At 50.8% G+C, this 25,755-nt stretch overlaps 1 protein-coding gene across 2 annotated transcripts; it reads right to left on the bottom strand.

The window, feature by feature from the left end:
• Positions 1–4,880: 4,880 nt before the first annotated feature.
• On the bottom strand, positions 4,881–25,720 carry B3GNT7 (UDP-GlcNAc:betaGal beta-1,3-N-acetylglucosaminyltransferase 7). Of its 2 annotated transcripts, XM_070618554.1 has the most exons (3): positions 25,128–25,402; positions 22,044–23,229; positions 4,881–6,237 (listed from the first exon to the last, which is right to left on the bottom strand). In XM_070618554.1, exons 1-3 carry the CDS (start codon positions 25,136–25,138, stop codon positions 6,223–6,225), a joined length of 1,212 nt encoding a protein of 403 aa, XP_070474655.1. In that variant the 5' UTR covers positions 25,139–25,402; the 3' UTR covers positions 4,881–6,222. The 2 variants fall into 2 exon arrangements, with proteins under 2 accessions (XP_070474655.1, XP_070474656.1); XM_070618555.1 differs by lacking the exon at positions 4,881–6,237 and having other exon boundaries at positions 20,830–23,229; positions 25,128–25,720.
• Between the last annotated feature and the right edge of the window lie 35 nt (positions 25,721–25,755).

Genomic DNA, 25,755 nt, shown 5'->3' with positions numbered 1-25,755 from the left:
TGAAAACTATTCTACTCGCAGTCACATTGATTACAGGGAAAGGATGCAAATTCGAACCAGCCAAAGGAAGAGAGGCATCGTGTGGAGTCCGGGGTGTCCAAACGCGGAGCACTGCTCACCCTCTCCGCGTGCAGCCGTGGGTGGCGTTACCTCCTCCTGGCCACGATGTGCGACAGTGGCACAGAGTACTGACAACCAGGGAAGTTCACCGAGCTTTGGAGTCCGACTGGGTGTTGGGGTTTCATTGTGCGGCATGGCTGATTAATCATTGCCCGTGGGGTTGAACTCGGACTCCAGCCCACCCGCCTCCCTGGAGGTCAAGCCAGTATCTCATGGCCCGAGTGGCCCACCGTGAGTCACTCTGTTAGGACAAACTATCAGGAGTGGTCCAGGGCCCACCATGGATAACAAAGACACTCCTGTCACTCGGGAAATTCTAAGAGCTTGCAAGCTACCTCCCAGGAGCCAGGACAAAGGGACCAAGGCCAGATCTCTCACAGGGGGAGGCCAAATTCCTTAGTGCACAGCTCCTGACCTCAGCCCTGTGGCCCTCAGGCTGGGTGCTCACCCTGATTCTGACTGCACATTCCTCTTTGTAAGTGACCCCGCAAGCCTCCCCCAGCCTGGGAACAGGCAACAGGGGAAATGCTGAGGCTTTTTCTGGGCCCAGGGCCGGGGTCGTGGTTGGGAAGTCACATAGGCTGCTCTCCCATCAACCACCAAGCACCCCCTCTGCAGACCCCGCTGGTTCTCAGGCGCGTGGAGCAGACAGTGGCTTTCTCCAGCATCTACAGGTAGACCAGACTCCTGACTCATCACTCGCAGGAGGAGGAGGGGGGGCCACCTTCACAGCCTCCTGCCCTTTGGCTCCCCCTGCTGGCAACGGTGTGAAGCTCCTGAGCCCCATCCTGCCCAGCCTGCTCCGTGTTGACTGAGCCTGTGTGGTTCAGAATTGGAAGAGCAGACCAAAGGACCAAGAATGGCCCATTGCACTGAAGTGGGCATCTGGTGGGGGACCCCAGAAACCAAGGAAAGACGCCAGCAATGATTTTCCCTGCCTGCCCATTAGCTGCTGCTGGAGAGCAATGACTCCTACATCCTTCAGCCTTCTAAATCGGGGGAGGCTGTCTCTCAAGGGCAGAATTCAGCCTAGAACATATGAGAAAGGGATTCTGGAAATTCAGGGGAGACATAAAAGGGGGCGGGGGTGATGTTCCATCAACAACGATTGATGTGGCACGTCCATCAGCGGGGGCTGGTTGTGTACAACAGAGTTCGTGCCTGGAATAGAACATCGAGCAGCTTCAAATGGAATGTGGCAACTCCACACAGACCGACGTGGAACGATTTCTCAGGTTCACTTTTAAGTGAAAAAGCAACATGCGGCAAGCCTAGCGTGCTTCAATTTGTGTGAAAGATAAAAAGAGAGCGATAGCTCCACTTGTGCCTGCATACTCATAGATTATCTCAGAAAGCATCCGTGGGGACAGGTGGCAGTGGTGGCCTCCTCAGATGGGAACGTGGTGGCTGGTAGCAGGGGAGGAAGAGGGACTTTTCTTTACCATATTCTCTTTTGTAATTGTGTGCAACGTGCATGTACGTATTCAAAAAGTAAGTTAAACAGTTAAAAAGTAAATGACCAAAAAGAGAAACAAAACTTCCCACGGAGGCAGAGGAGGAGCCGGAGAGCTCCCAGGCCCAGCCGGAGCCCGGGGATTCACAGGCCACCCCTCTGCAGGGTGCTGTGGCCTTTCCTGCCCAGTGACTGTCAGCACCATTGATGGCCCAAAGGGAGGCCCGTGGAATCTGAGGAGGCCCAGAAGGGTCGTGAGGACAGAGCCTGGGCTCACGGACAAAGCAGACCCTGTCTGCCTGGGTGTCAGCGCTTGCCAGCCCAGCCCCTAGATGGGGGAGCAAGGCCAACAGACAGGAGATTCCAACACCACCAGGCACTCTGCAAGCTCCGTCTGAAGCACGCACAAGAGCCAGGCATGGGGCCTGGGGTCTCTGCAGGCCGCTGGTTTTCCTGCAGCTCCGGCGAGCTGCGCCTGGCCCTCTGCTGGCCGAGGAATGTGGGGAAGACAGGTGCTCTGTGCAAAAGCTGAGGCCCAGCCCTGTGCCCACCCCAGGACTTCAAACCAAATGTCCCTATATGAGTTCACACTCTTTGCTTGCTTCTTCTTGTTTTTTAATTTTAAAAAACATTCCTGGAAATGGTTTTGATGTCTTGACTTTAGACATACGTATATTGTTCTATCTAGCACACCTTATCATTCTGAGTTTTTTCTTTTAAGTTGGCTTTTCTTTTGCCAGCTATTCAATTACTTTATTCATTATTTCACTTTTTTTTTTTTTGGTGAGGAAAATTGGCCCTGTGCTAACATCTGTTGCTAGTCTTCCTCTTTTTGCTTGATGAAGATTATTGCTGAGCTAACATCTGTGCCCATCTTCCTCTATTTTGTATGTGGGATGCAGCCACAGCATGGCTTGATGAGCAGTGTGTAGGTCCGCTCCTGGGATCCGAACCCACGAATCTGGGCCACCAAAGTGGAGTGTGCAAACTTAACCACCACACCACCGGGCCAGCCCCTCATTTTTTCACTTTTACATGTTCCTCTTTCACTGAATCCTAGATGTCCTTTAATATTTTCAACTCTTGGGTATTTTAGCTGAGTTATAATCTACCCCTTTAATTTTTGAGTGTCTGATTTTCTCTGTGCTGAATTGCTTGCCTTGGCCAAGGATCATGGCGCTGCAGGGACAGGTGGCCCCTCCCTGACTCAGCTGGATGGGCTCGGGGTCTCCACCCTGACCTCACAGGCCTGGGGCGGGAGGGGGCACAGGCAGTTGCCCTGTCCACTCCACTCTTGACCTCTCTCACCTTGGATTCCTCAGATTTTCTGCCCCCTCCTCAGATGTCCCTGAGGCCACATGACTTCTCTGTCCAGCGCGCACAGGTGTTTGAAGCACAAAAAGTTGAAATGGGAATATGTTTACATCCAGTGCCTTTTTCTTTGTGACTTCCTCCATTGCTTTATGCAGAGAACCATGACATGTTCATCTACAGTTCCCACTGTTTTTGTGACATCATTATTATTTTTTACATTATGTCCTTCAGTTTTTCTGGATTTTATTATGTTATATGTTATTTTCCAAATAGTTATGTGTCCTAGAGCCATTTATTGAATGAACAGTGCCCTGCCCCCTAATTTGCAATTCTTGCTTTGTTGTATATGACAATCCTGTTTATCCCAGGGTCAATTTCGGAGCTATTAAGTATCATTAACCTGACCATGGGGGCCGGCCCTGTGGCCTAATGGTTAACTTTGGCACACTCCACTTCAGTGGCCCAAGTTCAGTTACTGGAGGTGGACCTACACCACGCGGCAGTGATGCCATGTTGGCGTCCCACGTAGAAAATAGAGGAATATTGGCACAGATATTAACAGATATTAGCTCAGGGCTAACCTTCCTCAGCAAAAAAAATCTGACCATGTGTGATTGTACCAGGCAATATTAATTTAACTACTGTAGTAGTTAATTTGTAATGGGTTTTTAATCTGGTAAAGCTAGTTTCTTTCCTTTTCAAGTGTTCTTAACCAGCCTTGATTGTTTATTCTGTCAGATGGCTTTTAAAAGAGCTTTGTTGGGGGGCCATCCCAGCGATGAGGTGGTTAAGTCTGCTCGCTCCGCTTTGGCGACCTGGGTTTGCCGGTTTGGATCCCAGGTGCAGACCCACATCACTCATCAAGCCATGCTGTGCTGGTGTCCCACATCCAAAAAAAGAAAGCAGAGGAAGATGGGCACAGATGTTAGCTCAGGGCCACTCCTCCTCAAGCAAAAAGAGGAAAATTGGCAACAGGTTTTAGCTCAGGCCCAATGTTCCTCACCAAAAAAAAAAAAGAAAGAGAAGGAGGTTTGTCAAATTCTCAGAAAAAGTGAAAAAGAATTTTGGATAGAATTGTGTTAAAAGTTAGACATTAATATTCAGACTTCCATCCTAAAACATATGCTGTTCAAATGTCTTATATCACCAAGAAAAGGTTTTTATTGCTATTGAGCAAGGACTTGCCTCCCAGTGCACACAAAGGCTGACATGGTGGCACACAGACTTTTGAGGGAAGAAAGGCTTTCTAGTGAGACCCATCTGCAAGGAGACAGGGCCATATGCTCTCACATCTGTCTCCCCAATCCAGGGCTTGGGGCACAATTTATGGGATGAAGAGCAGGTGGCCTGAAGGGTGGAGATAGATGATGGAAGGTGAGGAGAGGTGAGGCCATTGATGTTCTGCACAAGAGTAGTCAAGCTTCATGCCTCTTCTAGGACACATGATCACAAAATGGTGGCGTTACCCTGACAGAGGGGGGAGTTTTCAGCCCCTTGACATCGAAAGGGTCACTTATGGGACATTTGCGCAGGCCCAGTTGATGGGTTGGTGGTCTCAACCGGCCTGAACTGGACAAGGGGTCTCAGTTCCTGAGGAGCCACTCTGAATTGCTCTGTTGATACGATGGGGTCAGTTGAACTAGTCCTGGGGGGGGCCGCAGTTACATTATGTTTCTTCATACATGTCTCATGTTTCTTAAGGTATTCCTAATAATTTTTATGGTCATATTTCCACATACTACCAACAAACAATCAAAAATCGAAACTTTAAAAGCTATACCCCCAAAACCCAAAAAACCAAAACCCACCCAATAACATTTACAACAGCATCAAAAAAATTTTAAATACTCAAGGATTAATTTGACGAAAGATTTGCAAGACCTGAACACTGAAAACTCAAAACATTGCTGAGAGGAATTAAAAGGATACGCACACACATATATGTATATCTTTATAGAGTATTTGTCAAGCTTAAAAATAAAACAGCCAGTTATTTTACCAGCACAATGGGTTTATTTGGGAATGGCAGAGGAATCGCGATGCTGGCACCCGAGCTGTGGTGAAACGGGCAAGTCCCAAGAGACAAAGAGACGGATCGGGTTTTATTAGGTTTTAGGAGGAAATTGGGGAGGGTTGTTTGATCTTCCTTCTTTGATGCGTGTTGGTTTGATAATTTCAAATCCACTTGTTTATGACTGAAGTCAAGTTGTTTTAACCCACTTGGTTATGACAAAGACAAGAACGTTGTGTTGATGGAGGAACAAAGTAAGTTGGGTCATCATCATTCCAGCTCATTGATAAGAGCTCAGTAGCTCAGCTGATGATGACACTGCTGCAGGCTGATCAGTCAGAACATGTGAGAAACAGCCCTGGGGGCTCTAAATGCCCAGAGTTGGTGAGGAATGTTCCAGAGCTACGGTCTGGGCAAGGCGACTCTTTGGTGACCTAAATAAACTCTCTGAAGACCTTGGGGGCTTTGGCTCCTACTCTGGAAGGGCGATTCTCTTATTGGTAGTGATGACAAACCGTGCAGTGGCCCATGAAGGAGCTCAGCCTGCCCGCCGACACTGGCACTGTGCTTCCCCAGCAACGAGAGACCTTATTCTGAGCTGGCAGCCAGAAGTCAACTCTTGGTTGGTTTAGTCATCTCCCCCAACTACCTACTCAAAGAAAAAGGTACACCTCGATTAAATTGGGACTGTGTTCCTTTTTTTATTGTTCAGGTAACATTGATTTAGAACGTTATATAAATTTCAGGTGTACATCATTATATTTTGATTTCTGTGTAGACTACATCATGTTCACCACCCCAAGACCAATGACCATCCGTCACCATACACACGTGTCTAATCGCGCCTTTCACCCTCCCCCTCCCTCTGGACTTTATTCGTTTTATCTCCCCTTGCCTGGAATGGTGTGATTAATCTATGGTTGGTCTGGATAATGCTATGTTATTTCTTTATTGGCTTATTAAGAGATATTATCCTGTATGCTATCGGCTTACGAAGCTATTATAAATCCCACAGTGAACCTGTGTTAAATGACCTTTTGGCATAGACAGTTTCAGTCTCCAAGCATAATTTCGCCCCCTAAAATAAAACATTCTTAAAAGCAGGAGATGAGGGCCCGGGCTGGTGGCGCAGCGCTTAAGTTCACACACTCCGCTTTGGCAGCCTGGGGGTTGCCGGTTCGGATCCCTGGTGCGGACACGGCACCGCTTGGCAAGCCATGCTGTGGCAGGCGTCCCACATATAAAGTAGAGGAACATGGGCACAGATGTGAGCTCAGGGCCAGTCTTCCTCACAAAAAGAGGAGGATTGGTGGCAGATGTTAGCTCAGGGCTGATCTTCCTGAAAAAAAGAAAAAGCAGGAGATGAAATTCCCATGTGGTGAATGTCCTCCTTTGTCAAAATAATTCTTATCTTCCTTCTACCTGCTGGTACGGCTGCGACAAGTGGTACATATGGGAGTTTCCCCTTCGAGGCTTCCTGACTCTATTATAAATGAGGTTTCTTTGATTTAGTTTCCCATATCTGTGGACGGACCAAATGACTCAGTATTATTAACATGTTAATTCTCCTCCAGATTAATCCATAGATGCAGTGTGATCCCACCCAAAATGCCAGTAGGCTTTTTTGTAGAAATTGACGAGCTGATTCTCATGTTTACGTGGAAATGCAAAAAACTTAGGACAACCAAAGCAATTCTGAAAAAAAGAATGAAGTTCAAAGACTTACATTACCTGACATTATAAAGCCACAGAAATCAAGACAATGTGTATTGGCATAAAGATACACAAATACATCCATGGAAAGGAATAAAGTCCCAAAATAGATTCACGCATATATGGTCAATTGATTTTCAACAAAGACGCAAAGGCCATTTGGTGGAGAAAGCATGCTCTTTCAACAAACGTACTGGGACAATTGATATCCACATGCAAACAACAAAAACCAAAAAACTGAAAGTTCAGTCTAGGTCAGTGGAGGTGGCATTGCTGATGGGGCAAAAATTGGCTCCAAGAGGGGGATGAAAAAGCTTATGTGTTGCAATGATTTGTGACACTCTGTGGCTCCATCCTACTTGACAAAACCTTACTCCTTGGTATTTAATTTCTCTCATTAGGAGGAAATTATGTTCAAATTTAAATTAAACATTAAAATTTAAGTTAATTAAATTTTTTTTGGAGAGGCTATAATAATAATAATAATGGTAATGGTAATAATAATAATAATAAATTGAGAAACTGATTTCGATTTATACTTCAGATCATTAAACAAAAAAAAGAACTCAAAGTGGATCATAGACCTCAACTAAAACCTAGAACTGGGGGCCGGCCTGGTGGCGTGGCGGTTGGGTTTGCACGCTCCGTTTTGGCGGCCCAGGGTTCACCAGTTCAGATCCCAGGTGTGGAAGTGTGTACCACTTGTCAAGCCATGCTGTGGTAGGCGTCCCACATATAAAATGGAGGAAGATGGGCCCAAATGTTAGCTCAGGGCCAATCTTCTTCAGCCAAAAAAACACAAAAAACACCTAGAACTAAAGCTTATAGAAGAAAACAGAAGACAGTTTTTGTGGCCTTGTGTTAGGCAAAGATTTCTTAAATATGATGAAGACACAATCCATAAGAGAAAAAATTTCTTGATAACTTAGATTCTGTCAACATTACAAACTTCTGCTCTTCAAAAGACTGGGAGAAATTTTACAACGCATATACCTCATAAAGGACCTGTATCCAGAATATATCAAGAACTCTCACAACTCAGTAATAAGAAAAAAAGTAACTGAACTTATAACGCAGGAAAACAATTTTAATAGAGGCTTCACCAAAGAAGACATGAACGTAGCTAATATCACATGAGAAGATGCCCAACATCAGTAGTCATTAACAAAATGAAATTAAAACCACAGTGAGATACCACTACATACCTATTAGAATGGCTGAAATTTAAACAATGACCATACTAAGTGTTGATGGGCATCTGGAGAAAGTGGAACCCTCCTATATTGTTGGTGGAATGTAAAATGACACAACTACTTTGGAAAAAAGTTTGCGAGTTTCTTAAAAAGTTGAACATACACCTACCATATGATCTATGCATTTGACTCCTTGGTATTTACCCAAGAGAGAAAGAAAATATAAGTCCAGGTGAAGACTTGTACATCTGTGTTCATAGCAACCTTACTTCGTTTTTGTTTTTTTTTTTGAGGAAGATTGGCCCTGAGCTAACTTCTGCCGCCAATACTCCTCTTTTTGTTGAGGAAGACTGGCCCTGAGCTAACATCTGTGCCCATCTTTCTCTACTTTCTTTGTGGGATGCCTGCCACAGCGTGGCCTGATGAGCAGTGCCATGTCCGCACCCAGGATCCGAACTGGTGAACCCTGGGCCGCCGAAGTGTGCATTTAACCGCTGTGCCACTGGGCTGGCCCCAAACCTTACTTCTAATATGCCCCGAGTAGAAACAATCAAATATCTATCAACAGACGAATGGGTGAAATAAACTGTGGTATATCCATACGATGAAACACCACTCAGCAGTGAAGAGGAACTACCGAGACCCACAACATGAATAACTCTCAAAATGATCATGCAGGGTGAACGCAGCCAGATGAAAACCAGTGTATACCATATGATTCCATTTATACAAAATTACAGAGGAAAGCAAACTGACTCACAATAACAGGAAGCAGATCAGTGGTTGCCTGAGGACCAGGACCAGGGGAGAGAGAGAACAAAAGAAGGGAGAGATTATATCGGGTCATTAGTTAGCCTCAATTGATGGTTACTGATATATAAGAAAGCATTTCTGTTCTTCCTATATGCGTTTCTATCTTGCATTTAGCCTCTTGGCTACACTGTCGTAAATTTGGAATATTTCAATTGATTTGGGGTGTTTTTGTAGGAACCAACCATATCGTCTGCAAATCGTATAACTTCCTTTTCGCTAATCATACTTCTTAGTCCGTTTTATTGTGTCATGTCTTCTTGCATGGTGACTTTCTAGACCTAGTTAGCTCATGATTGTGGGGTGACCTTGATGAGAACCACTCTAGTGCTTTACTATTCCATAGGATGTCAACTTTTGGGTTGAAATTGATGTTTTTAAAAGATCTTTTATTAGGGACATTGTCAAGCAAATATTAAAGTAGAAAGCCTAGGATAATGAACCCCCCAGCCCCCAGCCCCCAGTGTTGTCCAGTCTGTTTCACCCTCCCTCATGTTCTCCCCTCCCCACTCTGGACAATTTTGAAACATATTCCCAATATTATATTATTTTGTTCACAAATATTTCAACATGTATCTTTAAAAGTTAACAATCCTTTAAAAGAATAACTGTAATGCCATTATCACATCTTAAAAATTAAACATTGATGCCTTAATATCATCAAATATTCAGTCAACGTTCAGATTTCCTTGATCATCTCATCATTTTTTTTTTACTTGGTTTATTCAAATCTGCATTCAGGCAAGAGCCACACATGGCCCTGAGGGCTCTTTCAAACTATGGGTGAAGGTGATCAAAAGGAACAAACTTCCAGTGATGAAATAGATGAGTCCTGGGGATGTAACGTACAGCCCGGTGACTATAGTTAACAGTACTGTATTGTATATTTGAAAGTTGCTAAGAGGGTAGATCTTAAAAGGTCTCATCACAAGAAAAAAATTTTTTAACTATACGAGGGGATGGATATTAACTACACTTATTGTGGTGATTATTTCACAATATATACATACATCAAATCATTCTGTTGTACACCTGAAACTAATATAATGTTATATGTCAATTATGTCTCAGAAAAAACCCTATTAGCTCTCTCTCCCTCTTTTAGTATTTTTCTTGCTATTTGTTCATTGAAGACACCAGATACTAACATCTTTTCACGTGCTTATTGGCTATTTGTTTATCTTCTTTGGAGAAATATCTATTCAAATCCTTTGCCCATTGAGCTACATTTCTAATGTGCTACTAAGTTGGATTCTCTAACATTTCCTTTAGTATTTTTGCATCTAGTGGGCCCACCTAATTTGTTCCCAAATTCCTGAGACATTTATTATTTTTTAAACTGTTAAGTTTCGGTATAATTTGTTACTCAGCGATAGATAACTAACACAGGTTTGGTTCTGGAAAGCAGGCCCCGGACTTGTGCAAAGAAAATGGAAATTCATCCTCCCTTTCTTCTGCCCTGGCTTCCTCCCTCCTTCACTCCAAACCTGGGGTTTGAGCCTCAACTCCAGATTCGCACAGACCGGAAAGCTCTGTGGGAAGCGATGTGACCTGTTTAAGGTGGGGTCACCACAAATGAACAAGCCCGATAGACTTCGGTGGACAGAGAACGGAAGCCAGACTGCAAGAAGGATGGAGGACACCCAGGAGAAAACCATCTTGTGAGGAGGGGTTTGATGGAGGGCACAAGCTCATCTGGGGGCTCAAGCGTGGGAGCATCAGCTTGTGTGCAGATCCACTTTAACCTATCCCAGCCCGGGGTTCTGGAGGCTAAGTCTGTAATTATGTCTCCTCATAACCCCTTCCTTTGGGGAATCCATCCTTCCTTCACTGACCTCTTCCACTGTAATCCTGCTCAGGCCACGTGGATCAAGTAGGACTAACCCTGCCCCTGGCCTCAACGATGTCCTGGTCGGAGGGCTCCCTTCTCCTTGCTTTGGACACTGGTTCCGGCTTGGACATTTGTTACAAGCCAGACTAATTAGTCTTCCTTTGAGTTTTTGCCAGAAATATCAGAAAAGACACTCGTTTTTTTGTCTTTCGGGAGTATAAGCTGCAAAGACCAGTTAAGGCTGAAGCCGCCTGGGACCGTCTTTCCCCGCATCTGGAGGAAGTCTGCTGGAGAATCAAGTCGACTCAGGGAAGTGAAGAGCTAACAAATGAAGAACTATCATTTAAGCACCAGGACACAGCCATGCCTGAAGCCCTAGAGATTTGTTACATCCACTTTTTTTCTTGAGCTAGTTCGGAGTTGGGTGTCTGTCAGTTACTAGTGACTGCGAGCTGAATAGGAGGAAGTTTTGTGGCAAAACTGAAAGAACCGTATTCTCTAAGGGACCCAAACAACGCTGCTGTGGGATCCACTCCCCCAGTAAGAGAACAAGATATGAGAAGGGGAGACGCGTCTCAGTTAGGGCAGATACAGAGGTGCTGGTGGGAAAGGGGGCGGGGAGCAGCTACAATCTCCAAGGATGCACTCTACCTCACCCACTCTCAGTCCCCAAGGCCTAGCAGAGTCAGCCCTAACATCCAAAGTGTCCCCAAAGGGGTCTTTTGGGCCACAGCTGGTCAGCAATGCCCATGGGCCACGCGGTGGTCCTAGAGGGTCAGAGGCACTCAGCAGTAGTGTGGACTCGGGCTGGTGGGTGAGCAGGTTATCCACGTGGAAAGTCAACGACAGTGAGGAGGAAGACAGAGAGCAAAGCCCAGCTGTGCGGAGAATTTTCCAGAAGACAATCTCCTGGGGGTCCCAGAGATAATTCTGGAAAGAAAAGGCTGGCTTGCCCTTGACAAGGGGGACTACCAATCAATAGAATTTAGGGACAAACGGCAGCTGGGCTCTCTCTGCTGAGTTTGGGAGTGGGGTTACACGAACTTCATAAAATGAGTTGAGAGCTTGTCATTCTTTTCCACGTCAGAAATGGGTTACATAGGCTGGAATGAGTTTTTTCTTGGGAATCTGGAAGAATTTACTGCCCCAATGGTCTCCAAAGACTCTAGGAAGGTGATTCTTTGATTATGCTTTCAAATTGTTCCTCGCTCACGGGAGCACATGGGTGTTCTTTTCTTTTTGAGTCTATTCCTTTTGTTTATTAATTTGAATCCTACCTTTCAATAAGATTTTTAAAATCTATTTATATGAAATTATAATTATTATAATTTTACATTTTAATCTGCGTTAATGACATCAACTTGCTAATTATATTTGATTTTTCTCTCCTTTTATTAAATTTGGCATAGGTCTAGGTATTTCAACCTTTTTTTTTTTTAAGAATCAACTTTTCGATTTATTTATCAATTCTACTGCTTTCGAATTCATGAAATTCAACTTTCATCTTTTTTTGGTGAGGAAGATTGGCCCCAGGTAACATCTGTTGCTAATCTTCCCCTTTTTGCTTGAGGAAGATTGGCCCTGAGCTAACATCTGTGCCAATCTTCCTCTATTTTGTATGTGGGATGCTGCCACAGCATGGCTTGATGAGTGGTGTGTAGGTCCACGCACGGGATCTGAACCTGCGCACCCAGGGCCCCCGAAGCCGAGCACACAAACTTAGCCACCAGACCACCAGGCCAGCCCCCTCATCTTTATTATGTCATCATGATTTCTTTTTTCAGTCCTTGCTTTAGTCTGTTTTAAACTTCTTTCCCTGGAATTTTGAGTTGAAATATTAGTTTAGTTATTTGTGTTATTTTTTTCCTTAAAATAATGAATGCATTTAAGGTTGTTAAGTTTCACAATGTTCCACAGCCACTGCTTTAGGGCCAAGGCCTAACGCATCACACCCTTGAAGTCAGAATGACGTAAATTGGCATTATCCCCATAAATATAATTATGTGGTATTCCTGATTGCAAAACAACCCGCCATTATAGTTTTTATTTTCTCTTCGACCCAACAGTTATTCAAGAAAGAGGTGAGGATTGTTGCCATTGTTCTTACTGTTTGGTTTACTTTTGTGGGAAATTTCTGGCTCACTGTCTCACAGAGATAGAGTTGGGCCCGTGCAATTTCCGCTTTGGGGAATACTTGACATTTTCTTTCTTCCCAACACACATGTGTAGCAAAAAGAAGGTATAAGCCGAGTGTAGCACAGACACGGATTTTTGATTCACTCTTCTTCAGGGTAGTGTGTCGGTTCTTTGACATTTTTAGTTTTTTGTCAGTTGTATCTATTCTAGCTTGATTAAATAGCGTGTTAAAGACTCACCACTTTTGTGGGTTTGGCAACATCTTGTATTTTTGTTTTTAAAGATTGGCACCTGAGCTAACATCTGTTGCCAATCTTCTTCCTTTTTTTTTTCTTCTTCTTCTCCCCAAAGCTCCCCCAGCACATAGTTGTATATTCTAGTTGCAGGTCCTTCTAGTTGTGGCATGTGCGACGCCGACTCAGAGTGGCCTGATGAGCGGTGCCATGTCCGCGTCCAGGATCCCAACTGGTGAAACCCTGGGCTGCCGAAGTGGAGCGCCCGGACTTAACCACTCGGCCACAGGGTCAGCCCCAACATCTTGTATTCTTAACATTTTTTGCTGAGCGTTTAGGTTTTTTTAAACAATGTCCACGTATTACGCCACAGTTCCGTAGGTGAGAAGACCAGCACGTGTGGTGCAATCAAGGTGCTGGCCGGCTGTATTCTCATCTGGAACTCAGGCTCCTCTTCCAAGCTCACTTCTGTTACTGGCAGACTTCAGTTCCCTGTAGGTGTAGGACTGAGGTTCCCATGTCCTTGCTGAATGCCAGCCAGGGGCTGCTCTCAGCTTCCAGAAGCAACCCTTATTCCTGATCACTTGGTCCCTTCCATCTTTAAGTCAGCGAAGACATGTGGAATCCTTCTTCTTCTTTTTTTTTAAAGACGGGCCATGAGCTGACATCTGCTGCCAATCTTTTTTTTTCCCCTTCTTCTCCCCAAAGCCCCCTAGTACATAGTTGCATATTCTAGTTGTAGGTCCTTCCGGTTCTGCTGTGTGGGATGCCGCCTCAGCGTGGCTTGATGAGTGCTGCTAGGTCTCCACCCAGGATCTGAACCAGTGAAACCCTGGGCCACCGAAGCGGAGCGGGAACTTACCACTCAGCCATGGGGGCTGGCCCCTGGAATCCTTCTTCTGCTATGAGTCTTTCTGACTCCTTCTGCCGGTAGCCAGAGAAAGCTCTCTGTTTTTAAGGGCTCACAGGACTAGGGCAGGCCCACCTGGATAACTTCCCTATTTTAAGGTCAACTGTGCCATAAAATGCAACCGAATTATAGGAGTAATATCATATGCACAGGTTCTGGGGAGCAAGTGGGACATCTTGGAGGGATACTGGGTGTACTGGGATGCACGAGGGCTCATAAGTCTTCATTATAAAAGATACATTTTTCAGTAACTACTTTTTTAAAGTGCCAAACAGCATAGCTTCAAATTACATAAAACAAATCTAGCAATAAATGTTTAACTAGGTCCGGATGAGCTGGGCTACCTGACTTGAGCCTGGCCTTTCAACAGGCAGCTGGTTTTAGCTAACTGCAGGAGCTATGGTGGATGGCCAGCTCTTTCCAGACCTGCCTCCGAGTCTTCCAGACCATATGCACATGTCCAGTGTGGTGGTCGATGTGCAGCTTTTGCAGCCCTGCTGCCTGAGCGCAGACCTCCACCCATCATTTTACAGCCAGCTGTCTTCGGCAAGTGGGACTGCCCTAGGTCTCTATCCTGGACGAGCAGCTGAATCACGCCAGCCCTGAAGGTGGCTGCCTTTGGCCTTTCTCTCATGTGAGCCAGCAAATCCTCTTCAAGATTTCAACCCGTCTGATCTGAAATTTATCACTTGCAGCCAAACATATCCTAACCAGTGTTGGCTATATACATCGCATATTAGCTTTTATAAAAAGTGGATTATTGTATTATTTGTCTATGAGAGCTCAGGTACTAAACAATTACAACACAGCAAACTATTTCCTGATGCCTAAGGCCCCCCATTCTGACCCCAGGAGGTTGGCGAGGGTGGGCTGGCCACGGTGATTTCTGTCAACCTTAAGGGGCTGCTCTTATCTCCTTGGTGGGTAAAACGAGAATCATTCCTCCCTGCCCTGAAAGAGTCCCCCTAAGGTGGCGCCGAGGGCCTCAAAATGTCTCCCTCCCTCCAAGGCCACCCTGTCTGTCCAGATCTTGGCACACTTCTATCCCCTAAACTTGACCCCTCAACTCAGTGATGCAGGCTGGTGATAGAAAGTCTTCCTTATACAGACACGCAGAAAGAAAAGGATAAAAACACCAGGAATCCCACTACCAGGAAACATTTCTTGTTCAACAGTTTGGTGCGGAGCTCTCCAGCATTTTTGAGGCACACATGCCCTCAGGTACCGGATCACTTCAGGCGCAAGTAATGCAAGTTACACATTTCACATAAGCAGCTCAAATCGTCCCTCCACTCCTACTGTCACGATGTCCTACGTGGTCGGCTGGGGGCGCTCCCTGCCCTTTCCTGGCACTGCACCGCACCGGGGGAACTCCTCCTCCTGCGCGCGGCGGCTCAGGAGCCAGCCCCGCGGGGTCTGCGCGTCCCCCGCGCTCCCCACGGCCGAGTGGCCCGTGCCCGCAGGTAGGGGCGGCTGGGCGATGCCGCGCTGGGGGAGCGGACCCTGCGGCGCCGCCATCCCCACCTCCTGCCCAGAACCCGAGTATCCAGCAGATTCCATCGCCACCCATCGCCGCCCCAGTCACCCCCAACGGCAAAGCACGATGGTCCCCACTAAAGTCCAAGGCGGTTCAGCGATGGCCTTTGGGGTCGCGGGCTGGGCCGATCGCCCTCGGACGCCCGTGCCCTTCAGCAACTCCTTTCCGCCGCGATTGCCAGCCCCCGGGGGCGCTGCCTAGCCTGCGAGCGGGGGCAAGAATTCCGGGCATTCCTGTTGGATTCGGCCACACCAGAGAAAAACAGGCGAGGAGATTCCTAAGAGGTCATCTGCTGGCCTCCAGGGTCCGGGCCACCTGGCACCTGGACTCGCGCGCACCCTGGAAGTTCGGATGCAACTCGCCTTGGTTGGGGCCTGGACGCAAGCATTTTTTCAACACTCATGGGTGCAGGGGGTGTTCAGACGCGGGGAACTTGAGCCCTTGGGGAAGGACTGAGCTCCATGCTTAGGCTCACCTGGAAGGTGTAAGATTTATTCCACGATGCAAGTTTTGCATTAGAAATACATGCAAAAATTGCATTCGACTCCCTAATGTGTGTTGGTTTTAACATAAAAGCAATTATTAAAAGGTAATTTTCAGAAAAAGTTAAATTCATAATTTGTACAGGTATAAAAATGAGTGCGAGGTGAAGATTTATTTTACTCATATGAGGGCAAGCAGACGTCAAAAACCACGGATTTATATGGCGTGAAGGAATTGAACTGCGAATGGACGCAAAACTGGTTTTTCCAGGGGCTGGCCCCGTGGCCGAGTGGTTAAGTTCGCGCGCTCCGCTGCAGGCGGCCCAGTGTTTCGTCGGTTCGAATCCTGGGCGCGGACATGGCACTGCTCGTCAGACCACGCTGAGGCAGTGTCCCACGTGCCACAACTAGAAGAACCCACAACGAAGAATACACAACTATGTACCGGGGGACTTTGGGGAGAAAAAGGAAAAAATAAAATCTTTAAAAAAAAAAAACAAAAAACACTGGTTTTTCCACAGCGGGGAGAGAAGTCAATGGAAGCTCTGCCGTTGGGTAGCCATCAGTGCCTGCAATTTAAAAAGAGGTGCAAAATAGCTCAAAGACAAGGAACAGGGCCAGAATCGGTCAGCTGCGGGCCGCCCTTTAACCCATGCACAGAGTTTCATTGAGACAGTAAAGTTTTTCTTCACAATATTTTAAATAACTATCTGAAAAAATTTTTTTTCTTACTCTGTTCATACCGGCAGGGCTCCCCCAAACACTAAAATACCAAATTTCCGATCACTCATTGGACATTACATTTTTCTATTCTCTGGGTTTTCCAGCAAAAAACCACAAATACCTGTGGAAGTTACCACTAAGGAAAAAGAGAGAAGGTGAAGTCCTTGGGAGAGGGGAGCGTGAGGGGTTAGGAGCACAGACGACAGGTCAAGTTGTGTCCTGTCACACAATAGCTGTGGGACCCTTCTCTTGGGAGCCTCCGTTTCTTCTCTTGACTGTGGTGTATAATGGGGTTCCAGAAGCGTCCCTCCCTGCCTCTCACCTTAGGTGGGCAGACTTGCCCAGTCACCTTGGAGCAGGCTTTCCCAGTTAAGGGGAGGGCTCTTTGAGTGCTCTCCTTTAGTTATGCAAATAAGGCCCAGGGGGCACCGGGCACCGATCACCTGGCAGGAGAGCAAAATGGGACCTTCCGCTCCTGACAAGGCTACCCCTTCTCAAGGCCCCTGGGATCGCAGAGCTGGTGGCAGGGGAGGAGCGGAAGTATTTTGATCCAAAGCTCAGTGCCTTGGGGAGGAATGGGCTTGAGCCCCAACCCCCCTCAACCTGCTCCCCAATTTCAGGTTGAGGATTGACTAAAATTTACCATCACGAAAGGCATGGAAAGTTGTGTCACAGGGACAGAGAGAGCCTGAAGGAGTTTATGGGGTTCCCCAGACTGGGCAGCTGACTGGGAGCCACAGGACCCAGCACCCCTCGCTTGCTACTGCTCTTGGGGGAGGATGACTGTGCTCATGAAGGTGATTAAAAGACGGATGTGTGCTCCACAGCATCCGGTGCAAGAGGATGGTGCCTAAGCATCCCAGGGCTGTGCCGGGGGCTGCGTTCCACAGCGCCACCGTGTGGACCGAGAGGCAAGGGCCAAAGAGGCCAGCTCAGACTTTCCGGAGAACACACTCTTGGGACCAAGGAAGCGCTGAGGTTCTGGACAGTTTGTGAGTGAGTGGGCTCCAAGAGGGAGAGGTAGGATTCTGTCGGGAGGAAAAATAATTTTCCCTCTGCTCTTCTGGGTTTTTATCTGAGACCTCCCCCTCTCCCCAGTAATAAAAAATTAACAAGAGAAAAACAAGTTGAATAACACGTATGTATACCTCCTGTATACATGGGAGTTAACCGGAAAAACTGAGTAAAACTCTCCGAAATGGCCCAAGCCACCACCTTAAATACCATCTTCAGTAAAAGACAAAAGAAAGATGTTGGGAGGGCAGGGGGAGGAGGCGGCTTGTGGGAGGTTACTACGAAAGCACAGTAAATAAGTTCCACAGGTTGTTATGCAAATGTAAGTCACTGCCTTCTCCGTTGGTGAGTTTCTTATGATTTAGAGCCAGCCTCCTCTTCCTGGTACAGAGAGGGAGAAACTTACAACTGGAGATTTCCTTTACATATGTAAATATCCCTTGCAAGAAGGTAACTGCTACTTGGGTTCCACAGCTGCTCTGTGTTTGCTGTTTCTTAAAAGTAACCAGCTCAAGATAATCCTTATGCCAAAGAGACATATTTTGGGGTGTCATATTCTGCTCCCCTTCAATTTTCTGCCAAAAAGGGTACATGAGGGACTCAGGACTTGCGCAATCAAGAGAAAAATGAAAATGTAACCATACTGGTATCCTGAGTTCATGGCATACCGATTATACATGTTAAGTGCTTATCATAGTGTTGGGCATATCAGATATGCTCTATAAAATGGCAAGTTGTTATCATTATTACCAGGAAGCAAGATGGTAAATACCTGAAGCTTCTGGAAACTTCCAGAATGGCCTTTGCATCTGTTTCCCAAAATGATCAGCAATAAACCTTGGAAAGGTCAGGCCTGTCTTTGGAGGCAGCCAGGTCACACTCTGAGGCAGACTGAGGAAACCAGGGTCAGCTGAGTGGAGGGACCAGAGCCAGGCCAGGAGCTGGCTGAGGGCTGCAGTCAGCTGGGGCGGTGTTGGGGCTGGGGCATTCTTCTGGACAGGCTGGCTCAGGAATTCTAGTCACTAGCCTCTCTCTCCTAGAGCCCCATTCCTCCTAAGGGGACAGAGGAGCTGGGGGACAGTGGTGGGGAGGCCTTGGGACCGGGTTCCATGTTCCCAGCCTGATGCTCCTGGGACCTGGGACTGGCTGCCTCCCCATGCCCCAGATGGAGGACTGGAGAGGAGGACATGTTTCTAGAGTCCCCATCTGAACTTGTTTCTTCCTAGCTTTGGAAGCTGCAATGGCTCCTCAATGCCTGCGGAAAGCACCCTAGGTCTTAGCAAGGCGTGCCTTTCTCACCAGCACACCCTCACGCCAGCTCTCCTGTTTCCGTCACTGTCCACACAAGGCAGCTGGCTGCTTCTCTGGAGGCCCGGCTTTTTTGCACTTCTGGGCTGTTGTGTGTGTCCCCAGCCTGGACAGTCCCTCCCACCTCTTTCCACCACGGGCAAATACCCACTCCTCCTTCAGGATGCAGGTGCACTGTCAGGCCCAGGCTGATGCCCTCTCCCCACCCTGTGCTGGGGGTCCTGTTACACTGGCCCCCCTCAGGTGGGCTCCCTCTCCCTTCTTCCCTTCTTTCTGCTGTGCTAATGCTGGTACCCCACTCCTCTCCCAGCCCACTTGGCCAGCCCAGACCTGGGCACCTGTGGTCTGAAAGGAGGTTGGGAGCAAAGAGGAAGCTCCACATAGAGCTCCCGGTCCACGGGGCCCAGCTGGAGACGGCCAGAGCCCAGAGGTAGGGGTGCACATCCAAGGCCCCTGTGCCTTGCTGCTTGCGCCTCTGCTCTCAGGATCATGTCTGAACATCCTCCTGTAACCCAGAAGGCTGCCTGCCTCCCAGCCCAGCCCAGCCCAGCCCCAGCCTCTCTGCTTCAGCATGCACCCACCTCCCCACCCTCCGGCCCTTTGCACAAGCCCTTCCCTTGGCCTGCCCGTTCATCCTTCAGGTGGCTGCTCAACACAGCGCTGCCCCTGGATCCTCTGGACCCCCACCTGGGCCTGGGCCTTCCATCTCCCAGTCTCCTCAGTGTCCCTCCACTGCTCTTGCCCTTGCTGGACTGAGCTCTGAGTGGACAGAGGCTGTAATGCCCTACTCTGCTTTCTGCAGCCCCTGGCTTCTGAGGGTGAGTGACAAACAGGGCTGGCTGTTGGCCTGCACAGTCACGAGGCCCTGCCTCAGAAGGGCCCTGTGCTTGGTTTAACTGCTGTGGCAATCTTGAAATTCTCTTTTTTATTATTTTTTAATTAATTAATTAATTAATTTTTAATTAATTAATTTTAATCAATTAATTAATTTTTTGAGGAAGATTAGCCCTGAGCTAACTACTGCCAGTCCTCCTCTTTTTGCTGAGGAAGACTGGCCCTGAGCTCACATCCATGCCCATCTTCCTCTACTTTATATGTGGGACGCCTACCACAGCATGGCTTTTTGCCAAGCGGTGCCATGTCAGCACCGAGGATCTGAACCAGCAAACCCCGGGCCGCTGAGAAGCAGAACGTGTGAACTTAACCACTGCGCCCCGAGGCCGGCCCCTTGAAATTCTTTTTTTTTTTTTTTTTTTTTTATTAGTGTTATGATAGATTACAACCTTGTGAGATTTCAGTTGTACATTTTTGTTAGTCATGTTGTGGGTACACCACGGCCCCTTGAAATTCTTAATTAATTTTTTAAGTGTCCCCTTTTTCCCCTCTCTGAGGGCTTGGATGTCCATTTCTTCTTGTGCCTCCCTTCTATGCTCTTAAGATGCTACGTTAGATTCAGACCCAGCCATTGCTATCTCACACCTGCAGGAGGGGCCGAGTGCAGACATTAATAAGTGAATGACTCTCTGGGGGCAGCTGATCTACTATGCGATGCCCCGAGCTGGACTTAGGCAGGGAGCTGCTGGCTTGCTCACTGTGGCCCCGTATCCTTCTCCTGGGGGTAGCTGCCCCCCATTCTCCACCCCCTGGAGGTAAGCAGCTCAGTTCAAGGTTCTGGGCACATTGTGGTCCCCTCGACCCCCAACCCTGGACCCCCCTGAGCCACTATCTTAATGCTTCTTGTCAACTTTATCAAGGCTTCCAGGTTGACTGGCCCAGCGAACCCCACCCACCAGAACCTCAGCCTTGGCATCAACTCTGGCCTTGCTCTCTACAGGAATGCATTGGCCCACACTTGGGGGGGGGGCCTGTTAGCTCCGAGGTCTCTCTCACACCCCCACGTCACTGCCCCCTCCAGGAGCATCTTTCTTGACTCTGGCCCCTGTACACCCACTAGCCGAGAGCAAGGAACAAGCTGTGTCTTCAGAAATCTCTGGCAACCCTGGTTCCAGACCGACCCTCTGATGGAAATGGCAACAGGAAGTTTCACACCAGAAAAACACCAGTCCCCTTTTATTGAGAAAATAGAAGTGATTCCTCAGTCTTTACCCAGGTGACTCCACCCTGAGATACCAGGTGGCATCCTTCTGCACCCACCCCCGAGGACCCCGGAACCTGGGTGGGGTGGCCCTCGAGGGTCACTCCATCCCTTCGCAGGAGCAAAGGCTAGTCTGCTCAGGCCTGGAGAAGGAGGCGTGCAGGGGGGCGGGGCTGTGACGGGCATGGGGGGCCCGGGGTGGGGGTGGGGGGTTGTGGTAAAAGGGGCCGAGGGAGGCGGTGTCTCACTGGGATGAGGGAAGGGAAGGGAAGAACACCACCATCTCCTGAGGCCTGGCGCCTTCCACCTCCAAATTATTCATAAATAAAACTTCACAGTAAGAGAGGAATGTCCACTTCCAGGGCCAAACCGGCTGGTTTCCGGCCAGGGAGCCAGGCCTTGGTGGGGCTGCAAGAGGGCCCTGGGCTTGGGCTGGTCGGGCAGCACCGGGACTGCAGGGGCTGGAGCGCTGCTCTCTGCCCTGCGTCGGGGGTGGGCTGGGGCTGCAGCCCATCCAGAGGTTGAGGATGGCTGAGGTAGTCAGAGAGGCCGGTCCTGCTTCCAGACAGGGGCCTGGAGGGAGCATTCTAGGACGCGGCCAGGAGCGAGGGCACCTGGCAGCAGACGGAGCAGCCGACTCCAGGCAGGTCTGGGGGTATGCTGAGGGCCTTCTGCGGCTCCATCCCCAGGAGACCCAGGGGTGTGGACTGTGGGGGAATGTGGACCATGGGGGACCTGTGAGCCTGCACAGGCTTCAGCTTCTTTCGAAAGGGCCACGCTTGGGCCTGTGGGGAGACTGAGGCAATTCACGGGAGAAGAATCTTCAAGAGGGCAGCCACAGACCCATCCAGGGCCAGGCCGAGCCCAGGTACCTGAGCACAGGGTTCCTTCGGAGGCCACCAGGACCTCCCACCAGGTCAGAGGGAGCCAGGCAACGGACCCAGGTTAGGAGGGCTGCCAGGGGCCAGCAGCCTCGCTCCCCAGATGACCTTCTCCAGTCCGGGCAGTTCCAAACATTCCTGGGCCTCAGCTCCACTTTCTGGAAAGCGTGCGCAGAGGGAGGGCCCCCTCCAGCTACCTGCACCCCACCACACCCAGAAGCACATAAGGCCCAAACCCTCCACCTCCCTGCAGGGGACCAGAGGCCAGGGTCAGAGCACCTGGAGCTTGCGGGAGCAGGTGAGGTTGCCGTGCACCAGCCTCCACATGGCCAGCAGCTCGGGGGGCAGCAGCTTGTGCACAACGAGCATGGAGCGGAAGAAGCAGGGCTCCTTGTTCATGCGGCTATTGCGGTTCCGCGAGATGCCGAAAGTCTTAAAGCCCTCGTGGGCGGTGGGCTGCACGCCCAGCACCTCCAGGCACATGCCCAGGAAGACGTCGTCGATGGGGTAGAGCTCCAGGGTGTCACAGGCGTGGTGCAGGCGGTGGGCCAGGCTGCCGGCCATGAGGAAGCCACCTCCGCCTGCATAGGGCGGGTAGCTGGGCTTGCTGTACAGGACGCCCGGGATGTAGTATTTGTTATCTTTCCTGCGGATGGGCCGAGCGTGCTGCAGGACGTCGCCCACAAAGAGGTCTTCCTGTGGCCGCCAGTAAGCCAGAAATTCGAGCAGATTCGTGGGGTTGACGAAGACGTCATCGTCACCTTTGAAGATGAAGCGGACGTTGGGGCAGTAAATGTCAAACCACTTGAGGAAGTGGATCTCCTTGAGGGTCAAGTTGAAGAAGCTGTCCAGAAAGTCCCACTGCAGGATGTCCCCGTAGAGACGGTCCTCGTAAGCCAGCAGCTGTTGGTAATGGACCCGCTCCTCCTGCTTGGCCGCTGTGCCCAGAAGGAAGAGCGTGCGCACGGCGCCGCGGCCCCTGCCCGCCGACTCCTGCTCCCGGCCCCAGGTCTGGCGGATGGCCTCGCGACGGTCGTGCTGCGTGATGACCGACTTCACCACCACCAGCAAGTAGACGTCGCCGCTGCACTTCTCCGGATGGTTCAGCAACATGGGGAAGTACCGGCAGTGCCGATAGAGCAGAAACTGCCGGAAGTGTGGCTCCAGGCTCTGGAACCAGGGCTGGTGGGTCAGGTTGACGTTGGCTGAGCAGTTAGTGGTGGTCACGTCCCAGGCCTGGGGCCCCCGGGAGACGGTGGGCATGGGGGTGACCACATCCTTCAGGTTCTTCCAGAAGCTGTTGGGGTTCACCAGGTGTCCGCTTGGTTTCTGGGCCTTTTGTGGCTCGAAGGTGGGTGGCGGGGACTCTTGCAGAAACTGGCTGGGGGTCAGACTGCGCTGGAATACTGTTATGGCCACAAGCAAGGCCAGGGAAAGGCACACAGTCTTGTAGACGGTTCTCTTCCTGGGGGGTGAGGAGAGGACAGTACAGACAAAGGATGAGTGCCCTGTGACTCTCCCAGCAGCCCCTATCCTGCAATCCCAGATGGGCAAGTGGACCCTGGGCACGGACTCAAGTCCTGGGCCCCCTGAGCCATCAGAGGAAGGTCCCCCTTTCTCTCCCACCCTGATGGCCCTCCTCCAGCACCAGGGAAGCCATGCAGCACAGAACTGAAGCACAGGCACTGTGGAGTCCGGCTGCCGGGGTTCAAATCCTGGCCCTGCCACTGACGAGCTGAGTGACTGTGAGTGGGTCTCCTTTAACCTCTCCAAACCGTGATTTCTTCTTCCCCGAAATGAGGGTAACAACATGGCACTGGAGCGCTATCTAAAGTGCCTGGCGGGCCGGGGGTATGCGGTCAGGATGCCGGGATTCCTTCGCTCAGGGGAGGCAGTGACCTCTGGCAGAGACCTCTGCCCTGTGCCTCGCCCCTGCAAGGCACCCCACTTGCCTTCACGTGCCTGTGCAAACCCAGTGAACCACTGGGAGGGGTAGAGACGGCGTGTGCTCTGCAGCCTGGGGGCGCAATGATGTGTGGGGGACATGGGGGCACAGGCTCTAACTTGGGACCTCCAAATGCCTTTCCTTCCCCCCTCCACCTCGTCCATCTGACCTGAAAAAAAGAACAGCCTTCACAGCTGACAGAGGCCTGAAAATGGAGTGGGCATCTCCTGGCATGTCCGCTGGCCCCTAACCTCCTACTCTGGGCCCCACTCCCTTAACGTCCCCTAGGAGAGATGAAGTTCTCCAGCTCTGCTGCCCTGGGAGGGGGACATATTCAGACCTCCACTCTCCAGGTAACCCCCACCGCACCCCTATCTGAAGGTGAACCAGGCCACCTGCCCTGGCCTCTCCTGAGGACACATAGGGGCTGAGGGCTCCAGAGAAAGGGCAGGTCAGAAAAGTGTGGCCTTACGGAGCCAGGCCAACAGGGAAATGACCCTAACCACCAATGGGCAGGTGCAGGGGGATGGGAGAGACCGGGACGCCGTCGAGCAGCCTGGGGTGGCTTCAGGACTGGCTGGTTGAAGGTCCAGGCACCTAGGGCCATCAAAGGCTGAGCCCGATTCAGCGACATTCTTCCATGGGGTTCCACAGCTTCCTGTGTACGGGGTTGGGAGACTGGGACTCCTCAGGTGCCGGAGTGGGGGGTGTGACCCAAGACCCGAGCCTAGCGGGGAGAGCAGAGTGCTCGGTCAGCTTCTCCTGCCCTGGGTGTTTCAGTGAAGCTCGCACACCCCAGTTTGGGAGGCCCCACTGGCGTTAGCCCGGGGAGCGTCACCCCAGCAGAGGGGGATGCGGCGAGGCCCCTGCGCCCCAGACCCTGTTCACCTGCACAGCCCCACTCCATTTGTAGGAAGAATGCTCCGCAGGGGAGCAGAGGAAGGGAGGAGAGGGGAGAGGCAGGCGGGCCGAGGCCGAGCTCCCGGGGAAGCGGGAGAGCCGGTCGGGGGATGGGGGTAGACGGAGGTCGCCTCGGACGCGGGAGGCCCTCGGAATGGGGGACGGGACCCAGCTGCCGGAGAGACCTTGAGTCCCTAACTCCCGGAGTCCAGGAGTGGGATCTGGGTGCCTCGGGGCCCGCGCGGAGGGCTGAGCGCACCGGCCCCGCGGTCCCCGGCCGCCGACCGGCCGGTCCAGGCGCCGCGCAGCGCTGGGCATCTCCGGCCCCGCCGCGCGAGCCCGTCTGTCCGCGGGAAACTGAGGCCAGCCCCCGGGCACCCAGCGCAGCACCTCTGATCCCCGAGAGCCGCCCGGCGTCCCGCTGTGCGCCCCCCGGCCTCCGAGGGAGGGGGAGCCCGAGGTCCCCGCGCCCCTAGCCCAGGGCCCCCAGCGCGACGGCCCAGCCGGCCCCCACTCACCACGGAGACATGGCGGCCCGGGCCGGTGGCGGCGGAGCGGAGCGCGCGGGTCGCAGCTCTGAGCGCCGCGGCTCCGGACGGCGGCAGGCAGGCGGGGACCAGGGCGGGGACCCGGGCGGGGGGCGGGCGGGGGAGGAGGTCGGGCCGCGCCCCCGCCGTGACTTTCCTTTTCCCGGAGACCGGAGGAGGGGCCTGGAGGGGCGGCGGCGGCCCAGGTGCGTTAACCCCTTCGGCGCCCCCGGCCCTCCATCCCCTCGGCCGCGCGCCCGGCCCTGCGCACCGCGGCCGGGAGGGAGTTGCCCATTGCTCGGAGGCGAAACCCGAGGTCCCCGAGCGCGTGCAGCCGCCCAAGGTCACCTGGCCCGAGCCGGAGTGGCCGAGCCGGGACTTCGGAGCCCACGAGGGTCACCCCCACCCCCGGGGACGCAGTTTTCCCCGCGGAGGTTCCCTTGGAGTCGCCCGTCCTTTCTGGATGGCTCCCGGACACCACCCACCTCCATCCTCCCCGGATGCCCCGAGGCCCCGCCATTTCCCTCGGACCCCGATGAGACTTTTCCTCGGTGGGGGAAGCAGAGGCAGACGGGTTCCCTTTCCCCCTCCACTTCCTTCTGCCCTCCCCCCTTTGCCC

Source organism: Equus przewalskii, chromosome 5 (genome assembly GCF_037783145.1).
Source record: "Equus przewalskii isolate Varuska chromosome 5, EquPr2, whole genome shotgun sequence".
NCBI classification, from domain to species: domain Eukaryota; kingdom Metazoa; phylum Chordata; class Mammalia; order Perissodactyla; family Equidae; genus Equus; species Equus przewalskii.
Note: the sequence above shows the minus strand (reverse complement) of the source record. Positions and strands in the feature narration are given on the sequence as shown.